The sequence below is a fragment of the Xyrauchen texanus genome, chromosome 33 (genome assembly GCF_025860055.1).
Source record: "Xyrauchen texanus isolate HMW12.3.18 chromosome 33, RBS_HiC_50CHRs, whole genome shotgun sequence".
NCBI lineage: Eukaryota > Metazoa > Chordata > Actinopteri > Cypriniformes > Catostomidae > Xyrauchen > Xyrauchen texanus.
The window spans coordinates 36,888,552-36,906,591 of NC_068308.1; the positions used below are offsets into that span (position 1 = coordinate 36,888,552).

An 18,040-nucleotide genomic window follows, 5' to 3' on the forward strand; every position below is an offset into this window, starting at 1 on the left:
AAAAAAATATTTGCAGCAATTGTTTTTATGTATTTATTATAATGGTTTAAGTACCAAACGTGTGTACGTAAGAGTGTGTTTGTTTGTTTTTTCGCACATAATTTTTTTTTTATAAAATGTTCACATCTATTTAAGTTTACCACCACAGAATATCAATTTCTTTGCTTATTACAAGACAAATGAGTACTATATCCATACACTATTGATATTCTGTGCAACAATGAATTATCAACAATGGTGAATTATCAGTATTCCACATGCGTGTACACACATATTATACATGCTATTTTTGGTGCTGTTGTTTAAGTGATTGATTTGATTTACATTTGGGATTGCTAACTGACTAACTGCAAGTACAACACATGAACAGTATGATATGACTACCATCATTTGGGTGTACTTCTGAAATAAATTTTGCATCTATTTAGACTCAACAAGTGCCTGAGAAAATACACATAAGCTGCACATAAGTTACACGTACATTACACATGCATAGATTACGTGTTATGTGTAACAGTTGTGTCTCATGAAATTTCAGTGTGAAAATAATGAATCCTGTTCTTGATTTGTCCTGATTTGTTGCATTATCTCTTTAATTTACGAAAAATAAAAAACATCAAAATATGAGTTATTTTATTATTTTCGATTTGTCTTGAATATATTTTGAAAATGTTACACTATCTGGGCCATTTTGAACATCCATTTTTAAAAGATATAAGTGCCGAGTCTCTAAAGACCTGAATATGTAAGACTACTTGGGAAAATGATCATGCATTTAAGGGTTAATAGTTCCTGATCTCACTGTGCACATTAATACAAAATAAAATGAATAAATAAAAACTTTGTTTTTTAATTTTGCATTAAAATATTACACCTCTTTTCAGCTGACTTATCAGCATTTTTCGAGTTACTTTCAAAAGTTTTGAGTTCATTATTTAATCATCAGCTCAGCTTTAATAAAGTATTCCAGCTTTTTGAAACTAATTTAATCACAACAACTGCATGAATATATTTTTTACATCCAAAAAGTGAATGAAAATTGTAATTCATGTTCCTGATCATACTGTGCACAAAAACAATGTTTCTTTATAATCTTCGTCAAAATATACTAATGCCAAAATGACTTTATAACTGACACCAAACCCTCTTATTTTTACATTTTCATGGATAAAATCAAATTTTTTTCTCATAATATCCTGTTTCACTCAGACATAAAGTAACAGAAGTCATGTTATTCCACTCATAACTGTCCATTCTCCAAAAAGAAATTATTAAACAAGCATGACTGTATGATATTTGTTGCAACACAAGAACATTTGTGGGGAAGTCCTATTTGACACATGTTTAGACCATCCGTGAACGTGTGTGTGATTTTATATATATGTATTTTTTTTATTTTAATTATCAACATAACATAAGTGAACAACTTTTTACACACTGTTCATTTCTGCATAAAATCATTCTCATGCAAATGCATAAACATGTCTCCCTCCTGTCTGAACACTAGAGGGCGCAAGCGGTCAACAAGCCAAATGTACAAACCCATCAAATTCTCTACACACACTCAAAAAGTCTTTTCACTTGAATTGAAGTGTTCAGTATTGCTGATGCTTGTTTAGGACACAAGAAGAGGTTTGAAGATCAAGACTATGACACATAAATTTATATATTAGGCAGACGCTTTTATCCAAAGCGACTTACAGTGCACTTATTACAGGGACAATCCCCCCAGAGCAACCTGGAGTTAAGTGCCTTACTCAAGGACACAATGGTGGTGGCTGTGGGGATCGAACCAGTGACCTTCTGATTAACAGTTATGTGCTTAGACCACTACACCACCACCACATACACTAATGACGTGGGGAACAGACGGGCCATTATGTCTTATGAAACCCAGGCATTGACCTACAGTAATTCAAATGATGTATCTGACCAATCAGCAACGAGAAAAGACCCCAGCTCACCTAATTCAAATCACATGCTAATCATTCTGAATAATGTATATCATTGTCTGATAAAATAAATTATGCATGCGTGACAGACAGCTTCAGACTCATGCAAAGGGTCAGTGAGGTTGCAAAAATAACGAGATGGAAGTTATGTAAAATGTGTCCTTTTTCTGAAAGTTTTAAATTCTAATGTAAGAGTTACTGCTTTTGTGAAAGTGAAAACGTTTGCCACTTTAGATCCTGAAATGTGGGCTCCTGAGGGGTTGTAATGATAATGAAATGATACTATAGTGTCAAAATATGTTGTCAAATTAACATTATCTTCGTTTTCAAATTTGCAAGAGGAACTGCTCACACTTCACAAGTACATGATAAATCTTAACACCTGTTATTATGGTTACAGCAATACGAATCTCAGTAAAAAGCTAGAAAAAGCTAAAAGCCGCCCTACCTGCAGTGCACCACGATGGGTCCGGAGAACAAGGGATTAACATGCTTCACCTTCTTCAGGAACTTGAGCATACCGATGGGGGAGAAGGGGACGCCGAAGTCAGGCCAGCTGGTGAAGTGAAGCTGCGTGACCAGACGGGGCGTTTTTGAGCCATCACTGGCCTGCTGCGGTGGACACAGAGTGAGACCAAAATGAGGTGACACAGGAAGAAACATGTTCACACACACACACACACTTAAACAAACTACATATATGCAGGACTGTTGCACACAGGTGTTCTAGCAGAGTTACCACAGGAGAAGTTTAGCACATCCTCATGTTCATGCTAATGTATTGTATCTATTATTTCATCATTTGAAACTTAATCTTCTTGTTAACTAATTTCGGACACATGAAAAGATCATTTTATTTTAAGACTGGACATCAGTGTTTTCAGACTTACATATTGCACACAGAATTTGCGTATCGTGTAGTCCACTAGTACGGTGAAATCTTCCACAGCAACACGCACGTTACCATACGTCCAGCATCCCTGATCGGGCCAATACTGATAACACTTATCCTACAGAAAAAAATAAGTTAATTCTTTCTTTCTAAAAATAATTACAGTATGTATGTGTGTGTATATATATATATATATATAATTGGTGTGTAGATATATATACACACACACACTGTCAATCAATGCAAATTTCTAATCAAATGAATTACATACATAAATATTTGCCCCTCAAATAACAATAATTCAATATATAATGATTAAACAAATATAAATAGCAGTATTTATATAATTAGAAATAATATATATATATATATATATATATATATATATATATATATATATATATATATATATATATATATAAATAGATATAGATGTATTCACCGATCAGCCACAACATTAAAACCACCTGCCTAATATTTTGTAGGTCCCGCTCATGCTGCCAAAATGGCACCAACATGCGTCTAGAATTCAGAGATGATCTTCTTCACATCATAATTGTACAGAGCGGTTATCTAGACATTGTCAGTTCAAACCAGTCTGGCCGTTATCTGTTGACCTCTCATCAATAAGACATTTCCATCCACAGAACTGATGCTCACTGGATGCTTTTTGTTTTTGGTACCATTCGGAGTAAATTCTAGAGACTGTTGTGTGTGAAAATCCCAGGAGATCAGCAGTTACAGAAATACTCAAACCAGCCCGTCTGGCACCAACAATCATGCCACAGTCCAAATCACTGAGATCACATTTTTTCCCCAGTCTGATGGTTGATGTGAACATTAACTGATTTTATGTACTGCACTGCTGCCACACGATTGGCTGATTAGATAATCACATGGATGATTGTTGGTGCCAGATGGGCTGTTTTGAGTATTTCTGTAACTGCTGATCTTCAGGGATTTTCACACACAACAGTCTCTAGAATTTACTCTGAATGGTACCAAAAACAAAAATCATCCAGTGAGGGGCAGTTCTGTGGATGGAAATGTCTTGTTGATGAGAGAGGTCAACAGAGAATCGCCAGACTAGTTCATACTGACAAAGTCTACGGTAACTCAGATAACGTACAATTGTGATGAGAAGAATATCATCTCTGAATGCTATTCTAAGTTAAGTATTAAAAAAGACAATACTAAAAGGCTTTATAATGCAATATATTTCATATTACGGAACATAAGCCTTTTATTGGTCTACAGATGCCTTTGTATTTGCGCTCGTTTGTACGCAAGATCGTGATTGTCTGCCATTGGTAAATCTGGTTTGTTCTGTAAGCTGCGCGTTGCCTGTACAGCGAGTTTCCCTTACTGCCCCCTGCAGACAACAGGTAGTACTCCATTCTGGAATTGCTTATTTGGAATGAATATTCCTTATTACGGTCCGGGGAGTTGGAGGCATGAAACCGACATCCCTAATACGTGTATATATATATATCATGTGCATTAAAAATGAAAATGTTTGAATCTAAATTTCATTACATTTTAAACTATGCGAATGTGCATTCATTTATGATCGGTTCAGTATTTTCAAAGTCTTTCTAGCAAGTCAGTCCACTGTCGGACATTTTTGTAACGCTCTAGGGATGCCAGTGCAGCTCCTAACTACTTGAATGGAGAAAGACCAAAATCTCCAAAACGGTCAGTCAAGATTATGATCAGAGAACATATTTCAAATCAGCAATACAATCTGATAATGGTGGTATAATACATTATGAGTCTTTACCACATATTACTCTAAAAAACACTTTTCCCGGCCTGTATATTAAATGCACATACACTTTACAGAGTTGATTGACAAGTAAAGTCTGTATCTAAAAGGTGATTGGCTCTTTTAACTGTAAGGCGGGACTTCCTTTATATATCCGTTGACTGTTAATTGGTTGAGCATACCAATTTCTCCCTTTCATTTTAATAGAAGTGGCCAAGCTTTCCATTTGTGGTGGATGAGAATTGTAACCATTTGAATAACAGTTTTGTTTTTCATGCTGCTTAGAGGGCCAATGTTAAGGAGGGATGCACTGATAAAAAACAATTCTCCCCGATTCCTGAACTCTCTTCGGTGCATCCCTAATGACTTTTAACTGTTTTTGCATGATTTACTACTGTATAAAACAGCAATAAAAGTAGGATTTTAGACGTTTAGAAGCAGGACGCGTAGCCTATAGCACAGAATAAATAAATACATAAATATGGCATATAGATGGACCACACAAAAAAAGTATTTTAAAGTGATTTCTATTCATCAGAATTAATTGCAAATACAATACCAAAGGAAATAATAGTCAGTTATGATTTTTGACCATCAAGCAACTCTAGTTTAACTTGAAAATAGTGAAATAAATGTATTGCTTTTGCAATCAAATCAGAGAACCCAACACAAGGTCAAAACTGATGCTGTTGATAAACAGAAACGCATTACACACCGATCCAGTAAATCTGTACCTTAAAAGTAAATCTAGCACTGAACAGTTGTAAGTGCATTAGAGTAGTAAAGGTGACTTTTAAGATACCGCAAGGTTAATCTGAGGTCTTCGTACAGCCTGTCTGTCAATCAGAAATATCCAGCGCGAGAGCGGACGATAAATCTCACCTAATGAGTGTTTGCTGACTAATTAGGTAAAAGCCAGAGAGAGCCTTATCAACCATTATTAAACGCATTGATTCCAACCACTATCCACAGCAGATTTTAATCTCCCCTCCATTCTGTGTCTTATTGATTTGTCTGAGCTTTCTAAAGATGCTTACAGACGTGATGCAGAGGAGAAAGAATAGTCGTTCGCCAGCTTTGTTACCGAGCAGCGTTGACATCTAAACATGAGAGACGATCGAATTGGAGAAACTCGAGGGTCATTACAGAAGCTGTCACCCACATCGATATGTTAAGTGAATATTATTTATTCAACCGTAGGTGTCTGAAGTACTTGTTTGATTCTATAGAACTATATTCTAATATTTCTATATTAATGCACCAAGTTGATACATTGCTCAGCAATTTGGTTTAAATATTGTATTTGATCATATTGCCGTTGCCGCTATTTACTGTATAAAAGTAACTAGCCATGACAGGTTGTGCGTTACATAGATTTTACAGTAAAAGTGCTTAAAAACACCTCTTACCCAAAGTACACTGTAACAATGTCCCTTCAAGGCGTATTGCTTGATCATATGATTATGTCTTTCATTTATATAAAATCTATAAACATCATATACACCGAGCTTTCAAGGATTATCAGTAATTAATAATGATAATATTAATAATAATAATTGAAAACCTCTTTTCTCTCCTTTAGATTTGTTAGCATAACAATAGTGGCTGATTTCTGTTCCCAAATCATTCTCCAGAAATCTGCTACCGTGTCCTGCTTCGGACCTGAAACAGAAATGTGTCTGATTACAACTACTGAACGCACACACACGTGATGTCACACAGGATGCAATCACACATTTATTTTTAGAAGTGCTCACCTTGTGCTGCAATGAACTTATTCTTATCTTTATAACCCTGGAAAGAAAGAAAGTGTAAAGTTATGATCATGTGTAAAACAGAAATGGAAAAAAAATAATTATAATTTAAACGTTACCAAAAACACATTTTTATTAGAAGAATTTAGTCGAATTTTGCCCCTGTTGTTTATGTACATGACATCAAATGACTAGGGTTGTAAATGTCAAATTAAATTATATTTGATTAGAATACAATCATGATTATTTGCTAAATGATGTGTTGCATCATGAAATCTGAAATTTGGTCACCATTTAGTTTGGTTTGATTAAATCTGATTATATTGATACAATATACAGTTATTATAAAAATGTGACGCAAATGTAACTCATGCATAATGCTAATTTATACTACGGTGGAATACTGACAATAACAATGCACATGGTTTTACATTCATAGCCTTGAGAATTCTATTGTGGATAAGAAATAGACACATGATGCATTATTATATGTGTACATTATTATATCATACTGATGCAAATAAGAAATCACTCACATCAATATATGATGCATTAATATAATCTGAACAAGGGACCCCATCGATTGGTGTTAGAACCACTCTGGAATGATCATCTAGATATTGAAAAAGAAATAAAATAGGTTTATGTTACAGTATATACAGTATTTCCCCAGACCTCAATGGAAACAGTTCTATTCTTTAAAGCTGAAGTGTGTACATTTTTGCTAAAATATGTATAATACTTGAAAGGAACTTTTTGGGTTAAGCTCAATCGATAGCATTCATGGCATAATGTCGATTATCACAAAAATGTTCTCATTGTCTTAAAAGAGCAAAGATCTGGTTTACAGTGAGGCACTTTTAATGGAAGTGAATGGGGCCAATCTGTAACTACAAATTAAAATACTCACTGTTTCAAAAGTATAGCCACAATACGTAAATAAATATTTGTGTTAACATGATTTTAGTGTGATAAAATTGCTTACTAACAGTTTGTGTAAAGTTATATCAAATTTTAAAACTTTGTTGCCATGACGACATAATGCCACATACCCTAAAACCCCAAAATTGCTCAAAAAATACACACTTTTTAACAGGAATTAATGCAATATTTTTTTTTATTTTTTTTTTATAATAAGCTTCACATTTCTGCCTTTAAACACTCAAAAAAATGCCCCATTCACTTCCATTGTAAGTACCTCAATTTAACCTTGATTTTTGTCTTTTTTTTTTTTTTTTTTAAGGATTATTACTATAATTATTAATTATTATTATTATTATATTACTATTATTACAATTACTATTATTGTTTTTTTTGTTGTTTTTTTTTTGTGGTAAATCAACATTATGCCAGAAATAGGGCTGGGTACCGATACAGATTTTCCGATTTGATTCTGATTCACAAGTTCTAGATTTGATTCTGATTTATATGTGTATATTTCAGTGATAATGTCCCTTTTTCTTACGTATAAAATAAATTCTCTCCCAGCTAATGCTGTGAATTTTACAGGGGACCTTCTAACTAAGTACAATATGAAAATATAAAGTTTACTAATAATATTTTATCAGTCACATTTGAGCTTTTTTTTTTTAATTAACAAATAAATGTATTTAAACAATCAATATGATACTATATTGCATAAATTATATATTGTTACATTTTTATAGTTTAATTACATAATTTGTTCTATTTGCAGGTATGTCCATTGATTTGTTGAGCACGTGCTAAAACAGTACTGTCTCTTTAAGGAAATTCTGCATTTCTGTAAACAGCATCTTTAAATTAGCGCATATTAACGAGAGACTCGAATGGCTGTATGTAATCCGTGCTATGCCTGATTAGAATTAAATGTTTCTCTTTTGTTGTTTTTTTGTTTGTTTATAATCAACAGCATTAAAAGAGACATTATTCAAAGACAAATCGGTTGTGTGGATTTCATCTTTGGACACGTGGAACAACTTTTACTCTCAACACGCAGTGAAAGTATCTCAATGCTGAATACTCAACCACTATACTACACAATTCATTCACTGTTGAGTGAACTCTAAACATTTACCAAACAGTTGCCAAATATACACGTTTAGTCGCATAGCAAATGCGAGGGATTTCCTCTCATTGTAGTGGAGGGTTGCACATACAATAAAAGATCAATCCGTGTTTTTTTGACAACCGATATTGAATCAATTCACAAATACTCAGCACTAGCCACAAATGTTGTCGATTGAGCTTAATTTGTACCGAACACTAGAATATTCCTTTATTTATTTATTTATTTTTACTGAATGTTAAAATACTTTCCCTTCTCCCATTTTAATATGCAGTTACAATTTGATTTCACCCAAAAAATTAAACACTAAAAACAATCAAAACATTGCTCTGTTTGTTTGAGCATTCTGAACAGCCCGACAAAGCAACACTAGCTCAAACAATGAGGTGAGTTTGGGGTGGGACTGTCTGTTTGTCCTACCAATGGGAGTCAGAGAATATTTGTCTTTTTATTTTTAAACTTTTTAGCTGGCATGAAAAGTAAAACAGAGAAATGACACAAATGTGGGCACAAGGAACTGAAAGTGATCAAAGTTGTATTTAGAGAAGTTGTTATTAAACATGCGAGGGTGGCAACTTCAGTTTGATATCAACTCAGCATCGCAATTACGAGCTACCAGACACAGGAAACGTCAACAGAATGTGTGAATCATGACCACTTTATATATTCACACATACACACACACACACACACACAAACTTGCATCATCACTGCACCTCTGACTGAACGGATGGACTAAGAACAGAAAAGAGGAAGAGGAAGAGAGAGAGAGAGAGAGAGAGAGAGAGAGAGAAAGAGAATAAACTTACATGGTAAAATGTTTGGATATCTGTTCTTCTCTTTGTTTTCTTCTTTAATAGCCTCTTCACATGTTCCTTGGGTCGAACCTCCTCGTAATGCCTAGCAACAACACAAACAAAACATGTTAACTCGTTAACATCAGTGAGCTGTTACCTAAAACTAATAGAGGATTGTGTATTTGCGCAAAACTGATCATGCTGTTTCAATTCACACCAATGACGCCATCACGCTATTGCTATAAAACGAGCACTATTACTCATTCTTTGTCCCTGTATGTATAGCCCATTGTTTAAACGGCACAACCACTCCAATTCCCACTTAAATCCATTAAGATTTTTTAAGCACAAACATTGTTTCCGTAGGACAGAAGATTCACATGGTTCATTCAGTGTGTGTCTGGATCATCGGCCTGTGAGAGAAGCGACATTTTAGTATGTGTCTAAAAGTAGTAGCGAGGGACATTCCCGAATGAGTCAATGCCACATGGCTCCTGAGACATCTTAATTACAGTCATTCTCAGTGGGAACTGAGTGCCGTTGAGTGGTCAGAAAATGCGAAAGAATATTTGCTAATCCACATGAATATGTTGGTTAATAAGCAGCCTGATCTCACATAAAAATCGCCAAGTGTGTGCCGATTTTTCTTTAGCTGAAATCGGTATACGCTGACTGAATCTGAAAACACTGCCTCCAGAGGCTAAAGCGGTAAGTGTTTCAGAGCATATAAACAAGTGAGACATCCAGGAGAGGTCGCCAGAAGCCATTTGTAAAAACAACTGTTTTAGCTTAACAGGGTGTAAAACAGTGAAGAGAAATGCTCATTTTATTTAATCTACCCAAACAACCAAAACCCATTGTGGCAGGGCGGAGGGCGGGGCCGGGTCGTGATCCTACACACCCGGTCCCGTATTAGGCTAATCAAGCCTCTGAGAGGGATAAAGGTCGACTGCAGAGAATCGTGCGGGAGAGTGAGATCGTTTACAGACACTTACCGCTTTAGCCTCTGGAGGCAGTGTTTTCAAATTCGGTCAGCGTATACCGATTTCGGCTAAAGAAAAATCGGTGCACACTTGCCGATTTTTATGTGAGATCAGGCTGCTTATTAACCAACATATTCATGTGGATTAGCAAATATACTTTCGCATTTTCTGACATGTCCGTAAACTATCTCTCTCTCCCGCACTATCCTCTGCAGTCGTCCTTTATCCCTCTCGGAGGCTTGATTAGCCTAATACGGGACCGGGTGTGTAGGATCACAACCCGACCCGGCCCTCCGCCCTGCCACACCCATATCTCACCATAAACACCAGTAGAGACAAAATGCAATGTTAGGGATAAAAATGCAGCCTCCTTATCATGCTCGTGATTGTTTATACAAGCGTGATTACTTCCTCGTTTGAACGGGGATTGAACTGTGGTCTCCCATGCAACTGATGCAACGTGCGACCAGTCGTGCCACGAGGGAAAGTACTTGGTGTTGAGCCATTCCAAATATGTCCGATGGGATATAGCGCATGTCGGCGAGTCGGCATACCATTGCTGATTCTAGAGAACCATAATGTTCGGAAACAGCGTGCCGACTTCCCGTGTGATCATGTTGAAATAACAGCTCTGTGCCGTTAGCTCCTACACAAGCACCTATACTCTCGACCGAGTGTTGCCACTAAACACACTGTAAAACAAGAACGACTGCTGACTTTTGTAATGTAATCTGTGTAAGGTAATGCACTATAATACACTGCAGAGTTTGCAAATGTGATGTAAATGAGGTTTTTCTTTATTTTGACAATTTATAGATCACAAACAAGATCACAAAGCAAATGTCTTTGTTAAAGACTTAGAACAAAAAACAATATGTAAATCCTCGCTTTCAATTCAATCCGTAAGGCCTAGTATCTTTAAATAATATAATCTATAAATATGTAATAAGACTTACATTGTACTCTTCTCTAAAAAGCTTCCCATCATCGGCTGAGCGTATTCGATATTCTTCTTCCAGGTGGTCTACAGGCATTGGGACATATGTTTTGGAAGTGGAAGGAGATCTCTGCAGTAAGACCACCGTCTGTTGTTCTGTGAAAGAAGGCAAGAATGTATCGTCTGTTACAATGTATGTAGACAAAATTGGGCGATGAAACATTTTATGTGATTTTTTTCACTGAAATTTAAACCTGCTTAACACTATACAGTAAGTATAATAAAAAAATTACAATTTAATATACTAAATAAATACATAATAAATCCTTCATTATGTATTTTTTGGTCAAAACGTCTTTTTTGTATAAATGTGTAACGTAATTTAGATGGAAAGGAGGAGGCGAGAACCGGCTTGTCAATATAAATAATAGTTTTAATGATAAACTTAAAAAGACACAAACACACACATGACGGACATGTCCGGAAACGATCTCTCTCTCCCACACAATCCTCCGCAGTCGGCCTTTATCCCTCTCGGAGGCTTGATCGTTTTTCAAATAATTGTTCTCCAATCTGACTTGCTATCCATCGCTCTGTAATTTATTATTTTATTTTATTTTATTTAGTGGATGTAATAGTGGAACTGTTTTTTTTTTTTTTGCTCTTGGAGAAAATGGCTAAGTGAAAATTATATTTGCTGTGATCTCCCATTCAGTGTTGTCGAAGTTTACCCTGCAAACGTTTACTTCCATGTTCCAAATCCCAGAGTGTGGTTTACTGTGGGATATTATCCTTTTTTTGGTGACCAAAAAAATGACTATTTATTTATTTTTTTGTTTGTTTTTTTTACATGACAACATTAACATTTCCAAAACACCAAACAATTTTTCTTTTGTGTACTTGTTAACCAAGTCAACAATAGTTTCAGTAAAGAGCATGCTTGAGATGAAATATGAGACATGTGGTCTTTGAAGAAAATAATTTGTAAATTATATAATTTTTTTATTTATCTAATATTTTTTTTAATATCACTATAATTGTGTGTATTAAGGATATATACAATGTTAGCTATGAAACTAGCCTTAGCAAGACAAAGAGTCTTTTATATATATATATATATATTAGGGCTGTCAATCGATTACAATTTTTAATCGAATTAATTACATGGTGTCCCGATTAATTAATCGCGATTAATTGCATTTAGTCGCATATACAAATATTTTCTGAGAAAGCTGCTCATATCACAATAATTAAATATATAATGATGAAATAATTATACATAGTTATCTTTAAATATAAAAAAAAACCATATATATATATATATATATAAAATATAAAAATACAAAATATTCAGATAATTAAAATGCATTACATTCCTGTAGCAGAAGAGTTAATCATTAATAAGACAATACAAAAAGTGGCTTTAGAATACAATGTATTGTTTACTACCATATTATTGATCATAAGTCAATCATTGTCACACAGTTCACAGCAATCCATTACACAAGTGAATTTGTCAATCAGTTGGAGATTAATGAGGGCTTGTTTAAGGACCCGTCAATTTACACCTGCGTCAGACATGCTTGTGTAGCGTCTCGGGTGCGTTGCATCATAAACATAACATTTTCACTGTGTCAAGTTAAATATAGTTTAATATTAAAAACAAACCTTGAGATCCCTTAGTTCGGATTTGTGCTCCATCAAGTGTTTTGAACACAAGAATGTAACGTATGTTTGTGTTCTTCTGTTTGCTGGATGGTTGTTTTCTACACTGTATAAACTGTGCGTTGCCACACAGCTGAAGTTTCACTTACTGCCCTCTGGAGTAAACAGGTGGTACTACAAGCTTGCATTTCTCAGGAATCTTCCTTATTACGGTCCGGGGGCATTGTGATTAATTGAGTTAATTATTTTAACACGTTATTTTTATAAAACGAATCGCACTGAATTAACGCATTAAATCGACAGCCCGAATATAAATATATAAAACATAACAAACATTATTTCCATCACCATCATTCCTATTACATAATTCTGTTAAACACAATAAATAAAAAACTGAGAGTGTTTGAATTTTTCATGACTTTCAGAAAAAAAAGACAAATCTCCTGTGACGTATTCACATTCACTCTTGGACATTGATAGTAGACAAATTAAATTGATTAGTGAGAGTGTGAACACTTTTTTTACAAGAATTTACTTTCTTGAAGTCCACAGTGCTTAAAGAAACACCTACTGTATATACGGTATGAATTTCTTTTTCATTTCCAAACTTTTGACAGATATCATAACATAAATATGCACAGAATATAGATACATCTGTTCCTATGTGATATTATTTCACACTGTGTGAGTGTTCATCTTTACTCTTCGCCTATCATTAAAATAGCACATTGCCAGTTATACATTCAGATTGGTTTACTGGGTCTATATATTACTTAAGAAAAAATAAATAAAAGTAACATAAAAAAGAACCCCAGCATAATGACACCATACGTTTTTGAGGAAGACTATAGGCATACCATCTAAATATTAACAAAGAGAAAACTCCCGGAAAACAGCCAGTTACCACAGTGAAAAAAAAATCCCAATAGCATTTGCTGAAACCCACAACCACTGGGTTAGAGGTTAGACAGTCAGACAATATATAGTATAGCCATGCTAGCGTCTGCAGAACCCCCGCTCACTGAATACTACATATAACTGACCTTCTGACGGACAGCCAAGATCATCATCCTCTATATCCACATCTATAAATTCTTCTATACACACATCTATAATACACATTCACACAGCAGCGTTACTCAAATACCTGTTTACACTAGTAAGGCCATTTTTAATTTTTTTATTAAGCAAATACAGTTCTTGAATTCACAGCAAAACAATCCAGACTTCTTAAAGGAATACTCCAGGATTTAGCATTAAGCTTTGTATCAGTAGAAAACCAGTAGTATTTTCGAATTACCCTGCTTCCCCCCCTCATATCCCCATGATATGAGAGATAATTTCATTTTTAATCTGGAAAAAAATCCTCCGATGAGGCAAAAATCGTCATTTTGCGTCATCGGAGGATTTTTGGGCCAGAGGCTTAAACTACAGCCAGTATTAGTAGCTAGTTCCGCATGTTTTCACCACACCCATATGAGGCGGGATCTTACTCATAGAATGTAAAGATAGTGTCAGCTATCTTTAAGCTAAGCTAACAGGCTCTTGCTCTGTAAAACTTTGTATAATAGTCTAATCACGATGGCGGAAGAAAGTTTTGAAGTAATGACAGATGGGGATTTCGAAGATCTTTTGTGTGAATCGGATGCTCGCGGCTACCTATACGAGCCGCAATACAGCGACGAACAGTTGCGGGAGATGGAGGCAAGAGGCGGCTGGAGCAGCTGCTGCAGCAGGGGAGCAAGACCTGCTTGGCGGTCAGGAGTTAGAGCCCGGCCAGACTCGAGCTGGGGCGAGCTGGTGGTGTCAGTGCTCTCGCTGTGCGTCTATGCAAACAGATAGAGAGTCCTATTGCTGTCGCGAATTTCAGCGATGCCATTTTCTTCTGCATGAGATCGCTGAATCCGCTGATGAAACTGCACCGCTAGCATGTGTAACTGAGCACCCAAGTTTTGTACCACACATGGACAGGGGGGGTCCTGGAAACTTATTTCAGGATCCCAGAGATAAATTGGAAACGCCAGCCAAAGCCTGCAGGGACAAATGGACGGCTTAGTGTAAAGTGAGTATTTGTTTTGTATTTCTTTTTGTTACTAAGACGTAATGTACAGAGTTTGGACACCGGCATAATCACAATGTTGTTCCCGCAGTAGTCAGCTGAGCTATTGTTATATTTTCATGTATGCATTACGCGTGGTTTGGGAGTGGCCTCGTAAGTGCGGCAAAGCAAGTGAATTCTGGGAGTTGTTGTCTTTCAGCCACATAAAAATACATTTTTTGCCTTTTCTCAGTCTAGAATGCTTCAAATTCAAAAATAATTTCACATTTCTACTACATAAATGACCACTATTAAATACACATTCATCTTCCCACAGCTGGAGTATCCCTTTAAGAAAAACTGAATGGTGCTTGCCCGTGCAAAAGTCATTGTCACAATGTTTGTTAGAGTGTTGTTGGAGTATGCGGTTGCTATAGAGTTCTGGAGGGATGCTCGGGCATTGTTAGGTGCTTGTTAGGGTGTTTTGGTCATCGTTAGGTGGTTATAAAAATAGCCCATTCTAAGTCTATGATATCCTGGTCTGTAATTATTGCTTGGGTCTTTCCATCAATGTAAGGCTATGCAATATGTTTGCTCGTTTTGACATCTGCCAGGCGTAAATTGGACGTTGATTACTTAATAAAAGTGTCAAAGTTTAATATTTAGTCTTACCTAACGCAAAGTATGATCAATAACCATGATACAGCAGCGTTTTTCTTTGTAATAATGCACAAAAAACAGCATGTTTGTAGACTTGTACAACAAATAATCATAGAAACTGTGCAAAAGAGAAGTGGAAAATAGTGTTCTGGTAAACCACATCCTCTACACAGGTGTTTTGTTCACTTCTAAACACTGAAACAATATACAGCTAAATCTATATGTTTATGCCAACTGGATTCAAATTCAATGTCCCCAGTTGAAAAGTGGGCATTGTGAGCTCATGAAAATGTCATAACTGTGGCACCATTTTAGCAAAATTACATTAAGTGGTTGATTACATTTATCACAGCCGCTCCGAGGTGAAATGTCCAGTAAGTGGACATTGTGAGTTAAAGAGAGTTCAAATTTCTCCCAAAAATATGAGGTTTCTTTGATTAATGCTCTATCGAGTGCTAAATCAAAAAAAACCGACCACCCTAAATATATATATATTTATATTCAGATAATTAAAATGCATTACATTCTAGTGGCAGAAGAGTTAATCATTGTCAAGACAATACAAAAAGCAGCTTTAGAATTCAGTGTATTGTTTACTACCATATTATTGATCATAAGTCAATCATTGGCACACAGTTCACAGTAATCCATTACACAAATTAATTTGTCAATCAGTTGGAGATTTATTATGAGGGCTTGTTTAAGGACCCGTCAATTTACACCAGCGTCAGACATGCTTGTGTAGCGTCTCGGGTGCGTTGCATCATAAACATAACATTTTCACTGTGTCAAGTTAAATATAGTTTAATATTCAATCTTTAAACACATTTTGAGATCCCTTAGTTCGAATTTGCGCTCTAAGTATTTTGAACGCAAGAACGTAACGCATGTTTGTGTTCTTCTGATTGCTGGACGGTTGTTTTCTACACTGTATAAACTGTGCGTTGCCACACGGCTGAAGTTTCAATTACTGCCCTCTGGAGTAAACAGGTGGTACTACAAGCTTGCATTCCTCAGGAATCTTCCTTATTACGGTCCGGGGGCATTGTGATTAAATGCGTTAATTAATCGCACTGAATTAAAGCGTTAAAAGACAGCCCTAATATATATATATATATATATGTATGTCAAAAAACAAGTGAGCTAGCGAGCTCGTCAGAAACAGAGTGTTGAAAAGTGCGGCCAGACACATTGGTTGTGTGTTTTCTAAAAATATATTCTATAACACACAAGATGTTATCTGGCAAAACCGCATAATAAATTCACACAACACAACTGTCGCCATTGGCGACTAGATTTTTAATGATTGTTGTAACAATTCTATTTGGTTGCATTTACTACCATTTTAGTTGCAGTCTGGAGCCCTGAATTGTGCGAAAAGTAAGTGTTTATGAACAAATAATCCGCCTCTTTACAAAGCAGATTTCCATCAGGTTAGTCGAAGAAAAAAGCAAAGGAAGTCTAAATAAAACATAAATCTATATTAGAACCTTTGTCAAGACACTATGGCGACACATTGACTTTATATAACTAAGTGTAATTAAGAAAATTCTCTACACAGGTTGTACTCAGGTGTTGCTCCGAAATTTCCACGGAGACATACAAATAATCACAATTGAGATATTTGTTGGCATATAGTGCAGTGCATAGCTCATATAAATTGGTCTAGGAAGAATTTTGTGAGAAATATTGGATTTCACACTGAATATCCGACTTGGAAATTATCTTGGCAAATCTGAGCACAGTTTGTGACATTGTTGATATCTCTTGTGAGAACCACTTGAGATTATCACTTGAGATGTTAAAGTTTTTTGTGTCGTTTTTTTTACTTGTGATTTTCTTTCCAATGCGTTACCATGCCAAACAGGAAGATCTGTTTTAAATAGAACTGGTAAGTTCCTCATTCACAAGTTTTTAGTCATGTTTCAATAATTCTGAGGAAATCTTTATAATGGAACCATACAAAGAATTGCATTACCCCTTTACTCTTTGTTTAGAAGAAACTAAACAAATTGCTCAAATACTACAAAAATCACTCTGGTTTGGTGACTGTATCTTAAAGGAACATTCCACGTTCATTAAAAGTGTTGCATTTGTGATACAGTATAATGCTGTTTTCAACTTGTCTCTCATTTTCTTTAAAAAAAGCAAAACGTTGGTTACAGCGAGGCACTTACAATGGAAGTCAATGGGGCCAATTCGTAAACATATAGCATAGCTACAAGAAGTGGACCCACTTTATATTAGATGACTAAACTACTATGAACATTTGATACAATGTACTTATTATGTACATACATGTTGATGTTGCATTGTAATTACATTTAAAGTACTTGCACTAAATTACATTTGTAGTTACACTGTTAACTTTACCCCTAACCCCAAAACATAACTCTAAACCAGCCCTTACTTCGAAACCTAACTCTAACTCTAACCCCAAATCCTAACCCTAAACCTAACTTTAACCCCTAATCATAACTCTAAACCTACACTTACTTATAAATCTAACTCTAACCCCTAATCCTAACCCTAAACCTAACTTTAACCCCT

At 35.4% G+C, this 18,040-nt stretch overlaps 1 protein-coding gene across 7 annotated transcripts in view; it reads right to left on the minus strand.

The window, feature by feature from the left end:
- Positions 1-18,040, minus strand: part of LOC127627051 (receptor-type tyrosine-protein phosphatase epsilon-like) — a 107,077-nt gene that overhangs the window by 8,988 nt on the left and 80,049 nt on the right. For 6 of the 7 annotated variants that reach the window (XM_052103264.1, XM_052103259.1, XM_052103261.1 and 3 more), the window contains 7 exons: positions 11,147-11,283; positions 9,220-9,310; positions 6,900-6,976; positions 6,367-6,403; positions 6,174-6,271; positions 2,843-2,962; positions 2,401-2,564 (listed from right to left, as the gene is read on the minus strand). In XM_052103264.1, coding sequence (XP_051959224.1) covers positions 2,401-2,564; positions 2,843-2,962; positions 6,174-6,271; positions 6,367-6,403; positions 6,900-6,976; positions 9,220-9,310; positions 11,147-11,283 — 724 coding nt within the window. The remainder of the gene's footprint in view (positions 1-2,400; positions 2,565-2,842; positions 2,963-6,173; positions 6,272-6,366; positions 6,404-6,899; positions 6,977-9,219; positions 9,311-11,146; positions 11,284-18,040) is intronic. The other variant, XM_052103265.1, reaches the window with a different exon arrangement.